At 35.8% G+C, this 23,318-nt stretch overlaps 3 protein-coding genes, 1 non-coding gene and 1 pseudogene across 4 annotated transcripts; 1 reads left to right on the top strand and 4 right to left on the bottom strand.

Moving 5' to 3' along the window:
• The first annotated feature begins 2,259 nt into the window (after window positions 1-2,259).
• On the top strand, window positions 2,260-4,084 carry LOC121795119 (trihelix transcription factor ASIL1-like). The gene is made up of 2 exons (XM_042193566.1): window positions 2,260-2,455; window positions 2,714-4,084. Exon 2 carries the CDS (start codon window positions 2,826-2,828, stop codon window positions 3,846-3,848), a length of 1,023 nt encoding a protein of 340 aa, XP_042049500.1. The 5' UTR covers window positions 2,260-2,455; window positions 2,714-2,825; the 3' UTR covers window positions 3,849-4,084.
• Window positions 4,085-4,684: 600 nt separating this feature from the next.
• On the bottom strand, window positions 4,685-4,756 carry TRNAD-GUC. The gene has a single exon. It is a non-coding gene; the product is annotated as a tRNA-Asp (tRNA).
• A 380-nt stretch (window positions 4,757-5,136) lies between these two features.
• LOC121795103 (pentatricopeptide repeat-containing protein At3g16010) lies at window positions 5,137-8,360 on the bottom strand. The gene is made up of 5 exons (XM_042193550.1): window positions 8,256-8,360; window positions 7,851-7,985; window positions 5,903-7,751; window positions 5,473-5,584; window positions 5,137-5,356 (listed from the first exon to the last, which is right to left on the bottom strand). The coding sequence occupies exons 2-3, from the start codon at window positions 7,924-7,926 to the stop codon at window positions 5,917-5,919; spliced, it is 1,911 nt and encodes a 636-aa protein (XP_042049484.1). The 5' UTR covers window positions 7,927-7,985; window positions 8,256-8,360; the 3' UTR covers window positions 5,137-5,356; window positions 5,473-5,584; window positions 5,903-5,916.
• Window positions 8,361-9,962: 1,602 nt separating this feature from the next.
• Window positions 9,963-14,965, bottom strand: LOC121795093 (heat shock 70 kDa protein 15-like). The gene is made up of 10 exons (XM_042193538.1): window positions 14,838-14,965; window positions 12,999-14,208; window positions 12,362-12,589; window positions 12,180-12,275; window positions 11,730-11,927; window positions 11,146-11,340; window positions 10,929-11,075; window positions 10,690-10,839; window positions 10,478-10,608; window positions 9,963-10,389 (listed from the first exon to the last, which is right to left on the bottom strand). The coding sequence occupies exons 2-10, from the start codon at window positions 14,166-14,168 to the stop codon at window positions 10,191-10,193; spliced, it is 2,514 nt and encodes an 837-aa protein (XP_042049472.1). The 5' UTR covers window positions 14,169-14,208; window positions 14,838-14,965; the 3' UTR covers window positions 9,963-10,190.
• A 3,752-nt stretch (window positions 14,966-18,717) lies between these two features.
• On the bottom strand, window positions 18,718-22,557 carry LOC121796621 (annotated as a pseudogene).
• Window positions 22,558-23,318: the final 761 nt, after the last annotated feature.

Here is a 23,318-nt window from a genome sequence, read left to right as displayed (position 1 = left end):
CATTTAGTCGGGTATTACCCGATACCCGAGTCGGGTATCCCGCACCCGACACCGCGGGTACCCGACCTGAAATATTTTTTTTTTGAAATCTTCTTTTTTTTTAATATTTGTATATTTTAGATACTTTTTTAAAAATACTACTTGATGAATGTAATAGTCTCACTTGAAACTTTTTATTATTATTTAATTTTGTTGAGAATTGAGATCAAACCATGTAATCTTTGAAATATCTGCTTTAAATAATCATATGAGCTGCACAAATACCACCTGTAAAGTAAATATGTAATCCAAATTCAATTACAATGCCAAAAAATCCAAACTCCAAATTACCATTCAAAAATCTAAATATGAAAACAATTAACAAAGTAAGCAACAATGTCTTACTTTAATTAAAATCTTAAAAAAATTGAGTCATGAAGAACAAGTATTAAAATTAAAAATAAAAAATTATAAAATATCAATATATATATCGGGTATTTTCGGGACTATCAGGATTACCCGGTCGGGTATCGGGATACCCGATACCCGCAAAACCCAAAATTATTATACCCGACCCCGCCCCGTTTCCCGATTCCGTCGGGTAACGGGTACCCGATACCCGGCGGGTAACGGGTCGGGTTCGGGATTACCCGTTTCGACACCCCTACTTTATGGTACCAAAAAAGTATATTAATTAAATTAATCTTTGTATGGGGATGTTATAACTTATACTAGTAGCATTTATCAAAACAAATTTATAAATCACGAAAGAAAAGGAAAAAAAAAAGCTTGATTGAATGTGAGAATCTGAGATCGGTATCTAAATCCTTAATTCTTTAAACGGTAACAATTTAAGTAAAGAAGAATTCACATCAAACAGCTAAAAAATCAATATTGAAAAAATAAATACTAAAATTTGTAGTCCATTCTAGCTCTTCATAAATTGAATTTCTGAACGAATGCACAAATGAAAAAAAAAACTAACTTTATAATTAGTTTTCTAACATAAAAGAAGAGAAACAGAAATAAATCAATCAACTACTCAGAATTGAAGAGCCATTGATTTAATCAGTCAATAAATTGAGCATGCACGATAAAAAAATTATACTTATAAATATTTAAATTTTCAACTATTATGATTTATTATACTCAATTGCCTATAAATTGATGTTGAAGTGGATTCCCTAAGAGATGTAACTGAATATTTGTGTCACCTATACTAGTTAGTAGTTACAGTTAAACTAAATTTTACATTTAAACTAGTGTGGTCAAACCGTCAAAGTGATGCTACTTTGTGGACATATTATATATGAAATATAAATATTTATATTGTTAATATTCGGTACACGTATTTTTAGTTGATTGAGCTGAGGAATTTATAATTTTGCCTGGTTGTATTTCGGCGTAAAAACAACATGTAATTTAAGTATGTTACGTGTAATCACGTTATGTTACGTGTAATCACGTTGTTGCTATCGCTGACAGATCACTCTTAAATTCGCAATTAATATCATTAATATTCGGTACACATACCTATATCCTTTAGTTGATAAAGTTGCGAAATCACAATTTTGTCAGGTTGTATTTCGACGTCAACGGAAATCCCTGAAAAATAACAGTTGGTCTAATATGTCACGTGTAATCGCGTTGTTGCTCTTGCCAATAGATCACTCTTAAATTCGCAATGAATTCGTTAATATTCGGTACAAGTGTTTGTCCTTTAATCAGTTCATAAAGTTGAGGAATTCACAATTTTGTCGGATTGTATTTCGATGTCAACGGAAATCCCTGAAAAAAAACAGTTGGTCTAATATGCCACGTGTAATCGCGTTGTTGTTAATGCCGACAACTCTTAAATTCGCAATTATTTTTAGTTGCTTTACAGTGTCATTTAATATCGCTTGAAAACAAAAGTTAGTATGTTATTGTGCGTTCTCGTGTCGTTACTATTTTAGACAGATTACTTTTATCGTGACCCGTACACATATCTATTACATTTCAATTCATAAACTTAGGGTTTCACAATCATACCTGAGTTACTTTGCAGAATAATTAACTCTACTAAATCAATATATTCCTAAATTACTATACTCGGGGTATTTTTCCGAATTTATTAAACACCATTTTATAAATTTAATTAAATTTAAAAATTTTTGAAAAGGAGAAGGAATTTTATAACGTGGATTTTGCATTGAGTGGGACCCATACACGGTGTAGGGTAACGCCTCCACAGCGTATATTAGTAACGAATCCTTTACATTCCTCGTTGTGTATCGTGCACCTCCTCCAACGCTTCTCACACACACAGCTTCACAAGAATTGCGTCTCTTTCCCTAATCCTGTAACTCACCAACTCAATTCACGTGGGACTCAATTCAGCTCACACCGGCTACCATTTTTCCCGCTGATTCGCGTCTTCTTTTCCGGGAATTCTGAGCCTTTGAAGCATCCCCACTGTGCAATCGACTGTTCCGAGGTAAAATTCGCAATGGATTTAATCAATTTTTTAGGTTTCAGCTGTAAAGATTCCAATTTGAGTTCATTCGTGTTTAATCCGCCGTTTTCTGAATACGATTTGAGAGATGTGTGAATTGGGGTTTTTTTTTTGGTTCTTTTAAATGATATTTATGGCTGTTGATCATTAAATGTATTTGATTGCTGTTAGGTTATGTTACTCAGTTTGAATCGGAATTCTTTATCTGGTAGTAATAATTTAATGATCCCTATTTTTTAGGGTTTTAAGCGCTTCAAGAAGCAACCTTTGTTAAGCTTCCTAGCGTTATTCAAGGAAGCTGATCTCTTGAGCTAATTAGGAAGTGAAATTTAGGGGCTGATTTGTAAGCGCGATGAGTGATGAGGATGATAACGCCATGTCCTTAAATGATGAAAAGTTTCCTAATCAAAATGTCAGTTATCCTCAAAATGATGGGAAATCATATATTGATGTGGAGGAGGATGACGACGACGACGATGATGATGGAGGAGATGGTGTTCTGAGGATAGGTATAGATGATTATGGAGGTGGTGGCGACACCACCGATGATGATGATGACGAGCCCGGTGATCCTCTGAGGCACCCGAAGAAGAGGAAGCTGAAAACCCTGCTGTCGAGCTATGAGTTTGCACGTCGGATCCCAGCCTCACCCTCACCGTCGGTGCCAAAGCCATCGTATGGTGGGCGGAACCCTCTCCTGGATTGGACTGAGCGCGAGACCTCTGTCTTACTCGATGCTTGGGGCGAGAGGTATCTGAAGCGAGGGAGGAAGAGCCTCCGTTCTGAAGAGTGGCAGGAGGTCTCGGAGAAGGTGTCCCAGGGTTCGCAGATTGAGAGAACCGACACTCAGTGTCGGAACCGTTTGGACACGTTGAAGAAGAAGTACAAGAAGGAGAAGGCCAAGCTGGGGGAGAACAATGGGAGTATGGCTTGTAAGTGGATTTACTTCACCAAGATGGACGGGCTCTTGTCATCTCCCATGCCGCAGGCAGGGCTGTCGGGAGGGATGGATGTGTTGACGAACCCCAAGGCTTATCTGAACCAGCCGAATGGGGTGAACGAGACGCGGGACAGTCCAGTAGACTCGGGTGGGGATGGAGAAGGCGAATCTGACGGCCTCCCGCCAAAGAGGGGAAGCAACGGGGTGTTTAAAATGCTGGCTGACTCGATCCACAAGTTCAGCGAGATATACCAGAAGATCGAGCTGAGCAAGCGACAGCAAATGGTGGAGCTGGAGAAGATGAGAATGGACTTCCATAGAGACATGGACCTTCAGAAGAGGCAGATTCTTGAAAAGGCTCAAGCTGACATTGAAAAGATTTGGCATGGAGACGACGAGGACAACGACGCGTTGCCTGAGAATGTAAGTGGCTGAAAGGTTCTTGGAGATGAAATGATATGAAAGTAAAACAATCAAGATTGGTCTCTCTACCATTACTGTTTATTAGCTGTCTCTAAATGTGGCAGTGTTTTTATTTACTCTTTTATATGGTCAAATTATACTGAGATCTGTTTCAAGATTCATACTAACATAATAAACTTTTATGTTGTGACTTGATTTTGGAGACCTGTTTTGAAATAAGTTTTTGAAGCTTGCTTCTTTCATGATTATTGTGGTTTAGTTATGGTTATCATTTCTGGTTTATGTTACCCCTTATGCAGTCTTATTTTGATTATTGATAAATAAATAGTAGTACTAGTATACTAGTTAAGGAAATTTTCTTTACCCTATTGGGAGAATTTGTTATGTTCAGCTCCACCAACACAACAATAATATGGATGCATAATGGTATTGATATTTTTCTTTACCCTATTGGGAGAATTTCTTCCGCTAGAAAAAAATTTCACTTTTTGAACGATGATTGATGCATCCATGTTTATATACTCTCTCCGTTCACAGAAAATAGTCTCATTTGTAAACGGCACGGATTTTAATGAGAAATTGATAAAGTAACGGAGAGGAGAAAAAGTGGATAAAGTAATAGAGGTGGAGAAAAAATGAGTAAAGTATAAGATAGAGAATGGAAAAAATGGAAAAGGTATGAGAGAGAGAAATGGGATTATTTTGTGGACAGAGAGTATTTAAAAAAAATATGATGATGCATACGTAAATGATTATGAATATTTGTGATAATTAATTGAAAGTTGAAAATATAGGAATAAGAATTTCAAATAAAGCAGAACACTGAAAAGTAAATTATGAAAAAACAACGCCGTTGCCGGGGATCGAACCCGGGTCACCCGCGTGACAGGCGGGAATACTTACCACTATACTACAACGACTTCGTTGGAAGGATTTGAATTTTAATTATTTTGACCAATATTAAAATTTTATAACGTAATGCTCATGATAAACTTTCGCATTATAAACACAATTAATTTTAGTTAAATCAAATGTTCATCTTTTGGGGCTCATTTGTTTGCTCTCTGTGTCGATTTTGTTCAAAAGATCCTTCTTATTCTCACGACCCAACGTGATCGATATTCACTACCTAGTCTACCTCTTTTTTTCCAACAAATTATATAGAAATAGTGATTTCTCTTTTATGAAAACGGAAAAGAGTTTTACTATTCAAGTATAATCACATTCAATTGAACATAAAATGTGCAAGCAACTTCAAAAAGAATGGATGTCATATATGTAAGTAGTGTATGCATTTGAATAGCTAAGAAGGTGAAAAATGCAGATGTAATTAATTATAATTGTTCCTAACTAAAGCAAGTCTGATTCATCTTGCAGCTAAGAAACAATGTGTAGATGCTATGAGCTGTAAATAAGAGCTTCTCCCTAATTGTTTTCTTGGTTAAAATCACATTTCCATCTCTGGTATTTATCCAGCCTCTTTCACATACAGCTTCATTGCTGAGTTAGAGCATCTAATCCTGCAAAAAAAAATGAACAGGAAAAGACATTCAGTTTAAGTCATCTCTAGACAAAAATGTCCTCAAATCGAGCTGCTGAGTAAAATAGACACGCATCAAAACACACGCAAGCCTACCTCAACGATCTGTATAACGATATACAGGCGAGATAACAATTTCAAGCTCTTCCTCTTCAGTTGAAATGGCATTCCATTATCTCTTATGTATGTGTCCTCATTTTTGCCCATCCTACACCAAGAATCAGTAAATATAAACCTTGTTAAGTTTAGTATCAGTGTTCAGTTTTATAGCATCCAAAAACACCCAAAGAAGGTTCAGATTTCAACCTATTTCAACAATTCAGATATGAATCATATGATTAATGTTACATTAATGGTTGTTTATACTTTTTTTCCAAACTCAAGGATTTTCCTCCTATTCCGTTTCCAGCTAAGCATCAACTATAAACATGTTTGGATTCATTCCTGAGTTGGAATTCCAAGTTATTCTAACTATAGAACTAGAACATTATGAACTGAAACACATAAGAAGAAACAGCTTGCATACCAAAATGTTGTTTATCAAGCTGCAGGCTTAATATCTTCATCAACTTTACCAACAGCCTCAAGTATTGATGAGTAAGTTATGACATCATATTCGAAACCATTCAGGCGCATCTCTTTCATTAGCCTTGCAGCCTCTTCGAACAGGCCGGCACGGCTAAGGCAGCCTAGAAGCGTATTATAGGAAACAGCATCGGGCTTCATCTCAGAATTTTTCATTTTCGTGAACATCTCCATGGCCCTTTCCGGCCCACCTGTTCTGGCCAAGCCATTCAGAATGATGTTGTGCGAGTTAAGATCAGGAGTGCAACCATCTTCTCCCATTCTTGGAAACAATGACTGAGCCTCGTCTGTCATACCAGCCCTCACCATTGCTGACATGAGAGCGTTGTAGGCATACACATCTGGAGTGCAACCGAGTCTCTTCATCTCATGGAAAAGATCAACAGCCTCAGACAAACGTCCGCATTTTCCAAAATGTTTTATCATCACAGCATACACACGAGCACTTGAGGATCCGCAGTTTTCTTTTAGTTCTTGGAATAACTCGTGAGCAGCATCATATCGTTTCGACCGGCCAAGACTGTTGATTAAGCTGCAATAAGCAGCTGGACATGGAGGAAAACCCTTTTCATCCATCTCTTCGAACATTAATAATGCTTTTTCTAAGCTATTTTTCTTGCAGAACCCATCTATGAGAATTGAGTAAGTGTATGCACTAGGACTTACGCCACTGGCTTTCATTTTCTCATACCACGAGACGACCTCAGATACCGGGGCTTTTGATTCAAACAGAGCTTTAATGACAGTGTTGTAAGTCACCACATTCGGCATACAGTTCAATGATTCCATTCCTTCGAAAAGCTTGATTGCATCACGCAACCTTCCCGCCCTTCCCAAGAAGTTTATAACATTGTTTATTAGCACGACATCTGGCTTACAACCCTCATTCAACATGTTTAAAAATATCGAATAAGCTTCTTCAACCCTCCCAGCAGCACCTAGCCCTCTTATCATTTCTGTATATGTGTACACAGTTGGGGTACAACCTGCACTCTTCATCTCTCGAACTAATCCTAATGCCTTTTCAGCATTACCTTGTTTGAAGAGAACACTTAACATTGTAGTATAGATTTTCGCCGTGGGAGACAAACCATTGTCTTTCATTTCCTCAAACAGCCTAATAGCAGAGTCCCCACGGTTTAGTTTCCCAAATGCAGATATGAGAGCACTATACGTTACAGTGTCCGGGAAACAATCACTCTCACTGCACATCTCGCTATAAAGCTCATGAACTTTCTCATACTGACCCTCTTTGATCAGCATCAAGATGGCAGTATTGTATGTGGTAGCAGTTGGTTTGCACTTGCGATTTTTAACCTGATAAAAGACCGAAAGTGCTTTGTTCGCCATCTTTGCCCTGCCCAGAATTCTGATGATTTCAGACAGATCAGACGGCTCAATAGCACATGAACTCTTGACCATCTCTTGGATCATCTTCCATATTCCACCAACCATCCCCGCTTCCTCGAGGCAATAAATCAAAGCCATGTAGGTGGTACAATCATGCTCGAAATTCCTTCTCTTTCCAGTCCACCTAAAGAACTGCACTTTCACATTTATCTCCACGTCTGCTTGCAAAACCTCGCGAACCAATCTGTGATCAACCTTCATTTTAAGAACCTCCAAGGCCTTTTCAGCATCAGGACCCCACTTAAATATTTTCAAGATCCTAATAAACCTCTCGTCAAGCTCCCTTCCCGGGCTGTTCCTCCTTACAGCAGACCGGTTTCCAAAACTCGGTGTCTCGTCTTTCGGGATCCCTAACCGGAACATTTGAACAATCTCATTTTCTGCAAAACAACTACCTATCAGATAACTGAAACTGCCTAGCATTCCATATTCAGTTTACTAATAGAGCAAACATAAAAATTTAGGGGGAAAATCTGCACCTGTCTGTTTGATTCTCTCAAATAGACATGAACAGGTAGAAATTCCTCTTCTCCAGAAGATCGAGCTACCAGCCATATTCAATTCAGGTTTGACCACACAACTCAAAAATTCATTCTTTGCAGTTATTTTACTACCTGGAAATTGAAAGCACCCAAAAAATATTAGAAGAAAATTGCGAACACCCAAAATGGAGGACCAAAAGCATCAGCAGCAAGATAATGAATCAAAACCTATATTAAACTAACAATGTAAAGAAGAAGTTTATCATCAATTTCAAAGATAAATCACAATAAATCTCCCAATTTATCTCGACCCTATAACTTTGCGGATCGGCAATTGTTTTTCTATTTCAGCCGAGAAGTGGTTAAAACGGAAAGATAAAAGAGAAATTGAGAAATGCATACCTCTGAATTCAAGAGCTGGATTTCAATTCTCAACCGAGAGCAGCATTGTGTTGAGTGAAAATGGAAGCAAATGTGCGCCAAGAACAAAGTAAAATGACAATTAGCAGGTTACACCCCAAAACTATGAATATGTATCGCATAGCTCCCCCCATTATTAACAATACTAATCCCACCCCTGTATTAATAATGGAAGCAAAAAATAAATAGGGGTAATTACATGTTTCATGCAAAATGTTTTACCTTTGTTCAATTTAGTACAAAAAGTATTAAGTTTACATATTTCATACGAAAAGTTACATTAGTGTTTCAAATCAATACATTCCGTTAAATATTTTAAACACTGTTAGTTAGTTTATAATTTGTCCAATTTATCATCATAATAAAAGAATAATCAGAGATTTAATACAATTAATCACTCTAAAAATATAACAGTCAAAATTAATTCTTCCAGCAATTGATCGTGGTTTAAAAAATTCTATCTCTCAATATGCTCTATGTTTTTATTATATTCTTTATAGAACAAAGTATAAAATAAGTCCATATTTCATCTTTACAAAATGATTAATTTGAGCTTCAAATAGTAAATAAGTCAATATTTAATTTTTATAAAAAGATTCAATATATTTTTAGTTGTATTCTCCATTGTTACATGAGAAAGTTTCGATAATAAAATGCAATTCGCTAATTTGATGGTAAATAGTGGTGATTTTTTTTCTATGTGTTTTTCATTTTTTTAAGTAATAAACTTTGAAATAATTAATGGAAATTTTAATTTAAAACTTTTTTTACAAATTTGAAACATTGATGAAACTTTGTGTATGTATGATGTAATTGGAAGTAACGGTGTTAGTAGGGACTTAGCGGAATGTATTAATTTAAAACACTAATGTAACTTTTTGTATGAAATATGTAAACTTAATACTTTTTGTACTAAATTGAAACAAAGGTAAAACATTTTGTATGAACCATGTAATTACTCCAAAAAAATACAGTAGGAGTGAAAATTCAGATTTTGTTTTTCAAGGAAAATGACTCTGAATAGTATATTGCATCATTAATGTTAATTAATTACAAAAAATTCAGAGCTCGATTTATTAATTTCTCTATAATAAATCAATATTATGTAACTTTTATGTAATTTATAAAATTATACAATAATAATTTAGGCTATAAGAATATTGAATTCAAGTAAATATCTGAAATAAACTATAATATCAAAAATTTCTCACATAAATATACTCATAGTATAACATTTTTATAAGTATTTCTGATTTCAAGTCATTCAAGACAAGCTACTGTACACATCCAAATACGCCGATACTACTGATAAAATACAACTCAAGAGTCGTTCAATAACTATGATTACTTGCGATTAAAGGTTATGATTAATTTATCTCCATTTTGATTCCAATTTTTTTCAAAGATTCAACATGTGACAATATATCTTGAACCACCTTACTATCAAAATTAAATAATTAACTATATTGTAGTTTATCCCATATCATATTACACCTTACTCTCAAAATTAAATAATTAACTATATTGTAGTTTATCCCATATCATATTACACTATTGTAATATTATCTTGTCTAACAAGCCGAACCGAACAATATTTATGTTGATAAAACAATTTCCCTCCAATCAATAAAATGGGATTATGAGTCACAAAAGCCAATAAGTCGGGATTAAAGTCGATCATAGCCTGAGTAATGAGAAAAGCCATTAATGATATTCTTTAAAAAAAATATACGCCATCACAGAGAGAGCTCTATGGACGAAAATACGGCAAAAATTCGATACATAAAATAAAAATGAGAAGCAACTCCGACACTCAGCACAACCCTATAATATAATTCCTCACCAACTGAAATATATCAAACATACTCGAATCCGCCGATACAAAACACTCCTAAAATAAAGAATGCTCCTGCATATTTATGCCGAGCTCGGCCCGCTCTCGGGTTTATCTGTTTCCATTGGCTCCGCAGCAGGCTGAGGGTCTTCGCTTGCGGTACCAGCTTGGCCATTCTCTGTCGCTTGAGGAGATTCACCTCCGGAAGGCGCTGGGGAAGCTGGCTCGGGAGTGGATGGTTTCGCTGCTGGCTTTGGCTTCATCATGATCGGCCTACAGGACCTGTCAAAGAATATTGTTTTTCTTGAGAAACTATAGCGACCACCAATCTCAGATCGAATCAAAGATAATGTATCTATCAAAGATAAACCTGTCGAGAGATTCAGCCTCCTTCCTAACGTCAGCAGACAAGAGTACGGGAGGCGTGTACTTTGGGAGTGTATCCTGGTGCTGTTGCTTCTCTCTAAGCCAAGCTTCAGCTTCAACACAATCACTCAAAACCTGAAGAGTTGAAACAAGACGGACTCAAGTGGTGTTCCAAGTGCTGTTTCAGAATAAGCAGCGTGGAGTAGGGAAACACACCTTTTGTTTCTCAGCCAGGTCAATGTGATCAAACTTGGAATCGTTCGACATTGCTGCTTCCCTGTAACTGTTGATGCAATAGATAAGCTGGTTGATCACAGTTCCTCTCTCGGAATGCTCCTTGAAACGCTCCTCGATGGGATCACCTTGCTAAAGGAGGGAAAAACCAAAATTTGTCATTGTCATCTTTTAGACATGGGAAAAAAAGAGGAAAAAAGAGATGAAAACATGAAATCCACCTTCTTGAGCTCATCCAGCTTAGCAATATATACTCCTTTTGTTTCGTCCTCGCCATCCTCATACAACCAATCTTCCACCTCCTGGAGTCTAGAAATAAGCTGCTCTCTATCTGATTCTGTCACAAACTCGTGATATTTGTCATGAAGCTGCAGTCAGAAAGAATGGTCAGTACCAAGAGGTTGTGGTTGTCAGCAAAAGGCCAGTATTCATGCATACCTTGTTTCGCATGTCATAAACGTATGCCTCTACAGCATTCTTTTTATCTTTTGTTTCTTCCATAACACGATCCTGCAATGCCATCTCAAACTCCTTCTCCACAGCTTTTTGCACATCAGAAGCAGCGAGACCTCCATATATAATTTCTGATACAGGGACATTAGTTTTCTTAACCTTCTTCTTTGGTGCCTCAACCTGATGAAAATAGAACCAAGGGTAAACCTCAGGTTAGGGTATTGCTTTAAAACCATCTGTGTATAAATATGGAGATAGATACCAACGTTAACCATTTACAAGGTGCCTAGCTAGTAGTAAGTGTTAAAGATGAATGCAAAACAGAAATCAAAGATTTTCCATGGATGTCTCAATGGAATCTGCCAGCCTATCAACATATCAACAATGAACTAATCAACTCCAACAACCATACTTGGAAATATATCTTTAAAGTTTGTTTATTGAGGCATGGTTTCCAAAGTAATGTAAGTTTCTAACTATTGAAAAACCTCAATATCGTTAACGGTTTGTGAAAAATATGCTCAATCATCAATTCATCATCACTAGAAAAATTGCCATCAGAAGCTAACCTTATCGGTTTCCATCTGAGATGTCTTATCTCCTGATTCCGAGACACCATTTTCAGCTCCAGGACCATCGGTCTTAGCATCCTGCATATTGACATCAGTTTCAGTGCTGCTGGGATGAGCATCATCTGTTTCCATCTTGTTCCCCTCTTTAGCTGCCTCTTTCACAACTGGAACTTCCACCTCTTCCTCTTCTAAGAGCTGCAGCAAGTATGCCAATTAAAACTTCAAGGGTAAAGAAAGAAATTTTCGCTTCCCACAGGAACTAGAATAGCAGGGATAACCTTAAGATTATTTATCACAGTAGACCAATGAAACTGTTAACAATAAAAAATAAATGCATGTAAAAGAAAGCACAATAGTCTGGTTTACACAACAAAATCTACAAAATTTATAAGCCTGTGATATCAATAGATATGGAAGGATCTAGTGAGCTTCACACTGAAATATTACCACTGCAGACTCAACCGAGACAATGCCATGAAGATTCAGACGCACTTTGACCTTCAACTTTGCCCTTTCACCTTTTGTGGACTGGAAAGGTCCAATCTGCAGAGCCCATTAAGAGGATAAGCAACATATTAAGTGAGGGAAATGCATCTAATAATGAATGGAAAGAAAGAAAAACAAGCTACCGTGTAAGTACTAATCTTTGGAGGTGTCTGTAGTTCACTAGCATCGGCATATTGTACATCTACAGTAAAGGTCCCAGATCTGTAGAAAGTCAAGGCCTTAATACTTGGTATGGGATTACCCTTGGGGAATACAACAGTGCTCTGCTGATTGTCAGCTGCTCCATTTTGTGTATCAGATGCAGATCCTTTCCATGACAAAGCAATGGGAAATGGAAAACTCTCATTAACCTAAACAAGGGAAGAGCATACATAAGTTAGTCCATTTAGAATGTGATAATTCTCCAAAGATCACCCACTCTACAAAGCTAATGCACTCATAACTTTTGAAATGCATATAATAAATGTATGGACACTACACAACCATATTACAAAATTGTTGCCAAGTACAATGATGACCATGTGAAAGATGATAAAGAAGATATTCTTGACGGATCAACATAACCAAAGTAGATGAAATAAAGTTGCAGGATCACCCAATGCATAATTGCATATACATCAATATTGCATTAAAAACTATATATAATATCATCAGCAGATAAAATAAAGCTCTGAAAACTAAGCAAGGGCAGCTAAACTACAAAGATAGTATCTCAATATCTCATTATAGTAATAAACAGATTGCTAGAGATATATTTACCTGAAAATCTCTAACTTTGAACGTGGGGCTGAGAATAGCACATTGTAGAGCACTGCCTTTCGCCACACATTCACTAGCATTCATTGTTCGTCTAGGCTCCTTTCCAAAAAACTCTGTCAATATTTTGATTATCGCGGGAACTCGAGAGCCTGAACCAACAACTTCAACAGAATGTATATCCTGAGTAGTCAGTCCAGCATCAGCAAGAGCCTTCTCCAAAGGCTTTCTAACACGTTCCAAAATTGGAATACTAATCTGCTCAAACTCATCTCTCTTAATAAAACCTCTGACATCCTTCTCGTCCATCAAGCACTCGATGTTCAGAGGTGCCTCAGGATTTGCACTAAGCATCTTTTTCAACTTCTCACAAGCAGCACGCAATCTCAAGCAAGCCCTTGTATTTTGATAAACATCAATCTTGTACTCATCCTTGAATTTCGCAGCAAAATGTTGGAAAAGAACCTCATCAAAATCCCTTCCACCCAAACACTGATCATAAGAATGAGCCAATATTTTCAGTTGACCTTTCTTGAAAGCAGCAATGCATACTTGCATACTAGCATGACCAACATCGACAAATGCAACATTCATTGGTTCATTTTCAGGCAAATCGGTCTTGTAAATACCATAAGCTAATGCGGTAGCTGTTGTCTCATGAATGAGATGAAGAGGGTGCAAACCAGCAATAGTCGCAGCATCTATAATAGCTCTTCTCTGCAGGTCGGTGAAGAAAACAGGTATCCCGATACAGCAGTCCACAACGGCAGAATTTAAGTTCTTTTCTGCAATGATCTTCAAATCAGAAAGAACCATTCCTAAAATCTGAGTAGGTGTGAAGGTCCTATTTTCTCCCAAATACTGAGCATGAATCAAGGGATATCCATCAGGGCCTTCAGTGACTGAAAATGGCAATGATTTGATATCCTTCTGCAACTCGGGATCTGAAAATTTGCGTCCAATAAAACGTTTTATCTGTGATATCGTATTTTTTGGATTCATCATACTTGATGCAGCCCCTGCTGTTCCAAGGAATCGCTGCTTCTCGCCAAAACATACGATAGCAGGAGTTTCGCGCTTGGACTCATCGTTGAGCACAACATCGATCCCTCTTTGCCTTGCAACAGCAACAACACCACTTTCATTGCCAACATCAAAACCTACCACACTCATGTTTGCAGCGAAGTCGCTTTGTAACGTGACAGGTATTTACCTGTACCATTAGCATTTTAAGATTTCAAGTTACCACCATTAATTCAACAATATGTATGCACCAACACCATGATTCCATCAGCCCTTTTCATTCATTAATCGAAAATAATTACTACTGCAAAAAGATGTAATAATTAATCTAAAAAATTGCAATAATCCAAGTATAAAAGAATTGAAATAATCCGATCCACCAACAGTAGACATTAGACGAAGGACAAACAAACTGAATTTATATACTACTCATACTAGTTATCACACATCATACCCAATCAAACAAAAAATATACAAATAGAAATCGAATTATAAGCCCACTTGCATCCAACTCAGTGCCAATGAGAAAACGAAGACATTCTCAAGCTCCAGTGCCTCAAAAACAATGATTCGTTACAAATCGAACTAAAACAACACCGCAGCAAACGAATTTGACCTAGGAAAAACTCGAGCTGCTTCAAATCTAGTGAAGTGAATCCATATATACACATTTCCACTACCCGATTCCATTCATATAAAAGTCCACACAACACTACATAGGCGTCAACGAAAAGCAATAAGAAAACCGATGCAACAATTAGATCTGAAAATTAAGGTGCGTTGCAGCATCAGCAATCGTGATTCCATAAGAAAAAGTACCTGAGAGCAGATCGACCGCGCCGCGGAGAGGAATTTGTGGGATTCTCTCTTTCTACGCTAGTGTGAGAGAGAAAATAAAATGGAAAATAAATAGAAAATAACAAAACATAGAATTGAGGGTTTGCGTCATTGTGTGGAAATTTCGAAATAAATAATTATTTATAATTAAAAAGAAAAAACAAAAATGTCCAGTGCTGCGAGAACAAGGTACTTTACCGCTTCTAGAAACATCCAATTTTTTTGCTTGTAGAAAACCATATAATTAAAAAATTGACCGTTATTGGGCTATATTTTTGGGCTTTTTTGAACAAATTGGGTTTTAAGTCACTCATGTAAAACGTGCTTCATGTTTTTTTGCTGTAATAATACTCCATCCGATAGTTTATCTCACTTTGACTGGAAACGAATTTTAAGAAATATAATAAAAACTATTAAAAAATTTAATAGAATGTAGGTCCTATTTTTATACTTCCTCCGTCTCAAGTTACTTGAGGCGGCGTTTCTTTTCGGCACGAGATTTAAGAAACTTGTGTTTAAATAGTTAAATAAAGTAGAGGAGTGAATAAAGTAAGAGAGAGATGAGAGAATAAAGTAGTTGTGATTAGATGAATAGATGTTTTGTTTTTAGTCAAAAAGAGAAATGACTCAAGTAACTTGGGACGATCCAAAATAGAATACGATTCAAGTAACGTGGGACGAGGGAGTATACTCTATTAATTTTATGATAAATTATGAGTAGGAATGAGTTAGTGGAATATGAAGTCCACTACCAAAAATGATAAAAAGTGAAATTAGACAAACTATGTGAGACGAATCAAAATGGAAAAATGAAACAAACTATCTAAAGGGAATATTTGACTATGATATGGGTTGTAAATGGAAGGGAAGTCTTATTTTTATTATTAAGTTTCAAATTGATTATTTGACTGGGTATATTGTGATTGTAAATTGTCTGAACTATTTAAAATTATATTGAGTTCCGTACTATTTTTCAGTGCATTAAAGATGTTGTAGATGACAAGTACTCCCTCCGTCCCCGAATAAGAGTCGCTAATTTCCTTTTTGGGCCGTCCCCCATTAAGAGTCACTCTTCATTTTTACCATAAATAGTAGTAGGTCTCACATTCCACTAACTCACTCCACTCACATTTTATTATAAAATCAATATAAAAAAGTGGGTCCCACGTTCCACTAACTTTTTCAACCAACTTTTCTTTACATTTCTTAAAACTCGTGCCCGGTCAAACAACGACTCCTATTAGGGGACAGAGGGAGTATTAGTTTTCAAATATCCATATTTATCATTCAAATGGTATCTTTTAGCTGTATATAAACAAACATATTTTGCAATTTTAGGGCGTCGCATGGAACGTATTTTCTTTTTTGGACACGCTTGTATAAAAGGTCAAATATAGTATATCATTTTCTATATTAATTAACATAACAGATAACTAAGTGAAAATCTATTTCTATTCTCAAAAAAATAAGCTACCAACTATTATTAAAACTCGTGACATTGAAGATGTTACAGATGACACGTGCTATTTTTTATAATACTCATATCAATCATTCAAATGGTATCTTTAGCCGTATATAAACAATCACATCTTGCCATTTTAGGAAGTAGCACAAAACAATTCATGCTTCGTGGTTTTCCTTTTTGGACATGTTTGTATAAAAAAGGTCAAACACGGTATATCGTTTTCTATATTAATTAACATAAATAACAAAGTGAAACTCTATCTCCACTTAAGAAAAACATGCTACCAAGTTTTTATTAAAACTTGCGACATTGAAGAGGTTGCAGATGAGATACTATTTTTAAAATATCCATCTCAATCAATCAAATGACATCTCTGACCATACACTACACACCTTGACATTTAGTGTGTCACACGAATTAACGCATGCTTTGTAATTTCTTCTGAAACACTTTGCACACCTATTTACAAAAAAGTCAAACATGGTCCACATTTTATATTAACCTATAAAAATATACACCAAAGCCAGTCTATTTCACTACTTACAACATACACTACCCAACTTTTTAGGAGTCGTTTGGTTACTAAGGCGGTAATGTTTATAAACCGGGTATCTTTGGGTGTATAATCTGTGGAAGTCGTGACTACTCACAATGCGGCCGTTTGGTTGAATATAGGTCCAATTACAAACAAGGCCAATTCCCTCATTTAGTTGACCGTATTCAAAGAGATTGTATACTTGTGATCCATTTTTTGCCCCTAGGGTTACAGAGGAATTTCAGAATTGCAATCTAATAAAACCGCGAACCCCTTTGTGAATTATGAAGATCATATATGTAATTCAATTCAACAAAAATGTATCATTTTATCAGCTTATATGCAATTTCTCACGTTAAAGTATCATTATATGCAATTTCTCACGTTAAAGTATCATTTTATCGGGAAAAGGTATCATTTTATCAGTTTTATGTCATTTTGTCACGTTAAAGTATCATTTTATCAGCTTATATGCAATTTCTCCAGCTATACTATCATTTTTATAAGCTAACTGTCATTTTATCCGCTTAGATTATCATTTTATAAGGTAAAAGTATCATTTTATTAAACAAAAATGTCATTTTATACACCAAAAATACCTATCATTCTATCGGCTGAAAGTATCATTCTATCGGCTGAAAGTATCATTCTATAGGCTGAAAGTATCATTCTATCGGGCAAAAGTATCGTTTTATCAGTTTTATGTCATTTTGTCACGTTAAAGTATCATTTTTCAGCTTATATGCAATTTCTCCAGCTAAACTATCATTTTTATAAGCTAACTGTCATTTTATCCGCTTAGATTATCATTTTATAAGGTAAAAGTATCATTTTATTAAACAAAAATGTCATTTTATACACCAAAAATACCTATCATTCTATCGGCTGAAAGTATCATTCTATCGGCTGAAAGTATCATTCTATAGGCTGAAAGTATCATTCTATCGGGCAAAAGTATCATTTTATCAGTTGGGGAAATCAGACCTTTGTGCATTGGCTCCCGTCTCCGGGTGGTGAGGAGTAGCACTTTCTTCCCGTTTTCAAAAAGGGGTTTTTCAATTTGAGCTGCGAAGATTTCAAATTCGATTTGAAATGGGGATGGACAATTGGGGAAAAAGGGTGTTAAACAGGCACGCCGTTCGATGTCAGCTAATAAACTGCCGAAAAAATCCCGATTCCAACCAGTCGAATATTACATGAATAGTGCGGGCCTCAGAAGTTAAAAACGGGCCATGAACAATGTTGCTCAAGTAACCAAACAATGAGTATATTGCAGATAAAGATTATAATCTAGCTGAAACCTTACAACCAAACGACTCCTTATTAAAACTCGTAACATTGAAGATATTACAACTGACACATGCTATTTTTATAATATATCGAATATTAAAATGACATCACTTTAGCATACAAAGCAATGCACACACAAAACAACGAAGGCTTCATATTTCTGTAATACACTTCCTTTATACTTTTACCTCATTTTGTTGGTAACTAATTTACCAATCCAATCAATAACCATAGGCACGAGCATTTATGATATTCTTCAAAAAATATATACTTGATCACAGATAAAACTCTTCAGAAAAATACGGCTGAAAAAATAAAATTCTTCACCAACTGATTATATATACGAAAAATTGCTGAAACAAAGTATGTTTGCTCCATATTTATGCTGAGATTGGTTCGCTCCTTGAGGCAGGTTCAGCTTCTTTGTTTCTGGTGCCAGCTGCCATTCTCTGTTCCTTTCGGATAATCACCTCCAGAAGGCGGATGATGCAGATGGTTTTGCCGCCAGGTATGCCAAATAAAATTTCAAGGGTAAAGTCCTAAAGATAGAAACATTCTCTTCCCCACACGAACTAAATAGCAGGGATAACCTTAAGATTAATCATCAAAGTAGACCAATGAAACTGTTCATATCCCAAATAAACTCACTTAAATTTGCTTCAGTTCCTATTATAATATTTATAAATTATAATTGTAAACCATAACATTCAACTCAATAGATAAAGAAGGATTAGTGAGCTTCACACTGAAAGCTTACCGTTGCACACTCGATCGAGGCAATTCCATGAACATTCAGACGTACTTTGAGCTTCAACTTTGCCCTTTTACCATTTGTGGACTGAAAAGGGTCGATCTGCAGAGCCCAGTACGAGGAAAGGTCATGTGTAAAGTAAGGGAAGCACATGTAATAGTAACTGGAAAGAATGCACAACAAGATACCATGTAAGTACTTATATTCAGAGGTTCACTGTCGTCAATATAGTGTACATCTATAGTGAAGGTGCCAGATCTGTAGAAAGTCAACGCCTTAACACTTGGCATGGGGTTACCGGGGGGGGGGGAACGACAGTGCTCTGCCGCATATCAGCTGCTCCAGTTTGTGTATCATCAGGGGCAGCCATTTTCCATGACAAAACAATGGAAAATGGAAAACTCTCAATGACCTACACGAGGAAAAGCGTACATAAGTCAGTCCAATGATCATGTAGTAATAATTTTCAAAAGATCACCCACTCTACAAAACTAGTATGAAATCAGCTGTTTGAAATGCTCAAGATAATCGTGTAGACACTACAAAACCAAATGAAAAATTGTTTTAACAAGTTGTTGATAACAAGTACAATGACGATGACAGGAAAGAGTAGGGGTGGGAAATTATACCGAAATACCGTAATACCGGACTTACCGTACCAAAAAAATACCGAAAATACCGATTTTTCAGTATACCGCAGTTTCCGGTACGGTATGATACCGTACCGCAGTGTTTCGGTACAGTAACAGTATCAATTTTTCTATACCGCGGTATACCGAATATTCAGTATATACCGAAGATTCGGTATACCGTGGTATACCGGTATACCGATAGATTATTATATATATATTAATATTAAATGTGTTGTAATATATATATTACATTTATATATATTATATTAAAAAAATTTAATACATCAATTAATACAATAAAATTAAACATTCAAATGATAATTTATTCAAACAAATTCAAAATTAACCTGAATTATTTTTTTTATCAACTCATCCTATTAAATATAATAAACACAATAGCACATAACACCGAAAGAAGATTGGAAATACGATATCGGGAATATGTTTCAACAGAGCACATTTGAAAGAATTTGTATTAACTCACACCATTTAGTATATGATTCTTTGTGTAATGTCATATTCCAAATATACAAAGTAATTAAAATTTTTGTTTTATTCTTCGTCCCACTTTATAAAATGTCAATTAAAAATATGTGCAGCTGAAAATGAATCAAATCGTTTAATTAGTGTTTAATTCATTGTATGCTATCTTATTTTATATACTACTTAAATTGAAGGATGAATAAATATGATACTGATCAGTCATTCTTAATTCTTAAAGAGAAATAAATGTCCAATTTAAATTACTAACTAGTGTCACTCCCGTGTGATGCACGGGTCATTTTAATTTCTTCATATTTATTTCATTATGCGAAATAAAAGTTGTGAAATGATAAACAAAAGAATATTCGACATCCTCTTACTTTGGATTATACTTTTTCGATCACATTAACCCCACATAGCCACAAGAGTGCGTTTAAATGTCACCTTTTCTTAAAAATGTCAATACGATCACATTAAAATTTCAATACATATTTGGGTTGACATTTTAATAAATTGTCTTGACATTTAAATATCAGACTTAAAATTAAAAAGCATTTTAAATCTGTGAAAATATGAATTAACCGTTGAGTTATAACTGCAGGAGCAAGTTTACGTTGCAATAATTAGGTGTTTTGATATATGGATGTTACACTCCATACATTTCTTTTGGTTTGGTTGTTTGTGTATTGTGATTATGCTCGACTATTAATAAAGGTTATCAAATGCATGGTCATCTTCAACGATTTTTTGTGGAATTTTGAGAAATGAAGACAACGTGGTTGCAAGAAATGAAGATAATGTTGTTGATCATGACTTCATAAATTGTTTTAGATTTGAATGTTGAAGTTTTATTAATTTGAATGCTATGAACAAGATTTGATTGTGATGAAGTTTTATTATTTTGGGTTTTTTTAAATAGTTGAACACTTGAATTGTTATTTTAAATATTTTGGACACAATAGGTTTTTTTTTCGGTATACCGTTACCATACCGTTATTACGGTGTACCGTAATAACGGTATGGTAACGGTATCAAAAAATATCATACCGAATTTCAGGTATACCGGAAATTCGATTGGGTATCGGTATTGAATTTTGTCATACCGTACTTTCCGGTACGGTATGCGGTATGGCACGGTCGGTACGGTATACCGTACCGACCCACCCCTAGGAAAGAGGGCTAAGGAAATATTTTTGACGAATCAACATAACCAAAGTAGATGGAATAAAGTTGCATCACCCAATGGCATACACATCAATGCTGATAAAAATTATATCTATTATTATCAGCAGATATAATAAAGCACTCAAAACTGATAAGTGTGGTCATACGACCATCTCGTTTAGTCGCTATAGTAGTGCCGTAGTGGACAGATTCCTAGAGTACCTGAAAATCTTTAACTTTAAACGCGGGGCTGAGAATAGCACATTGCAGAGCACTGCCTTCCGAAACACATTGACTAGCATTAATTGTTCGTCTCGGCTCCTTTCCAAAAAATTTGGTCAATATTTTTGTAATCATGGGAACTCGAGAGCCTAAACCAACAACTTCGACAGAATGTATATCCTGGGTAGTCAGTTGGGCACAAGCAAGAGCCTTCTCCAATGGCTTTCTCACACGTTCCAAAATTGGACTACTAATCTGCTCAAAATCATCTCTCTTCATAAAACCTATAACATCCTTCTCGTCCATTAAACACTCGATGTTCAGAGATTCCTCAGCATTCTCACTAAGGACCTTCTTCAACTTCTCACAAGCAACGCGCAATCTTAGACAAGCCCTTGCATTTAGATGAACATCAATCTTGTATCCATCCTTGAATTTTGCAGCAAAATGTTGGAAAAGAACCTCATCAAAATCCCTTCCACCCAAACACTGATCATAAGAATGAGCCAATATCTTCAGCTGACCTTTCATGCATACTGGCATGACCAACGTCAACAAATGCAACATTCATTGATTCATTTTCAAGTAAATCAGTCTTGTAAATACCCTAAGCTAAGGCAGTAGCTGTTGTCTCATGAATGAGATGAAGAGGGTTCAAACCAGCAATGGTCGCAGCATCTATAACAGCTCTTCTCTGCAGATCAGTGAAGTAAACAGGTATCTCGATGCAGCAGTCCACAACAGCAGCATTTAAGTTCTTTTCGGCAATGATCTTCAAATCAGAAAGTACCATTCCTAAAAGCTGAGTAGGTGTGAAGGTCCTATTTTCCCCCAAATATTGAGCATGAATCAAGGGATATCCATCAGGCCCTTCAGTGACTAAAAATGGCAATGATTTGATATCCTTCTGCAACTCTGCATCGGAAAATTTGCGTCCAATGAAACGTTTGATCTGTGATATTGTATATTTTGAATTCATCGTACTTGATGCAGCCCCCGCTGTTCCAAGGAATCGCTGCTTCTTGCCAAAACATACGACTGCAGGCAGCTGCAGGAGTTTCGAGCTTGAGCTCATTGTTGAGCACAACAGTGATACCTATTTGTCTTGCAACAGCAACAACACCACTTTCACTCCCAACATCAAAACCTACCACACTCATGTTTACTATAGTGCTTGAAGGTGCAGCAAAGTCGCTTTGCAATGTGACACGTATTTACCTGGATCATTAATATTTTGAAATTTTTAATGACCACCATAAAAAAAACAATAATGGATATGTACCAAATTTAACTAACATGATACATGAACACCTCCCTTCATTAATTGAAGATTTACAAAAATCTGACACCCAATGCTTTACAAAAGATAATAATAATATAAACGAAATGCAATAATCCGATTATACATTAGAAGAATAACAAACGAGTCGAGACGACTTAAGACATACCCACGTACACAACATAGATCGAGCCCTCTAAATTCCCTTACACAATTAATGGGCTCACAACTACTTTTCCCTTAAAACTTTTAACTCAATAAACATCATTAAATCTTTTAGTTCAATAAAGATTATTAAAATTTAAAATTTGTTAAACTTCATCAAAAACTTAATTCCAATATGCTAATAAAAAAATGAAAAAGATTAAAAAAAACAAATCGGGAAAAATGAAAATAAAAGGCAAAATAATAATGTTGGAGGAATTGAATTTCGAACCAAGGTGAAAACTAGTACAGTTTTTTTTAACTCCTACATATTTTACCACTAAGCTACAAATTTTGGTTCGGATATGTTGGCCATCCCTCGTCGAAATTTAAGTCATTCACATTCTACTCCTACAAATTTTATGGTAACTTTCTTCCTACATCGAAAATGCGGGTGAGACTGATTATTGTTGGTTTCTGGATTACAAGAGATAACAG

Source organism: Salvia splendens, chromosome 3 (genome assembly GCF_004379255.2).
Source record: "Salvia splendens isolate huo1 chromosome 3, SspV2, whole genome shotgun sequence".
Classification (NCBI taxonomy): Eukaryota; Viridiplantae; Streptophyta; class Magnoliopsida; order Lamiales; family Lamiaceae; genus Salvia; species Salvia splendens.
Note: the sequence above shows the minus strand (reverse complement) of the source record. Positions and strands in the feature narration are given on the sequence as shown.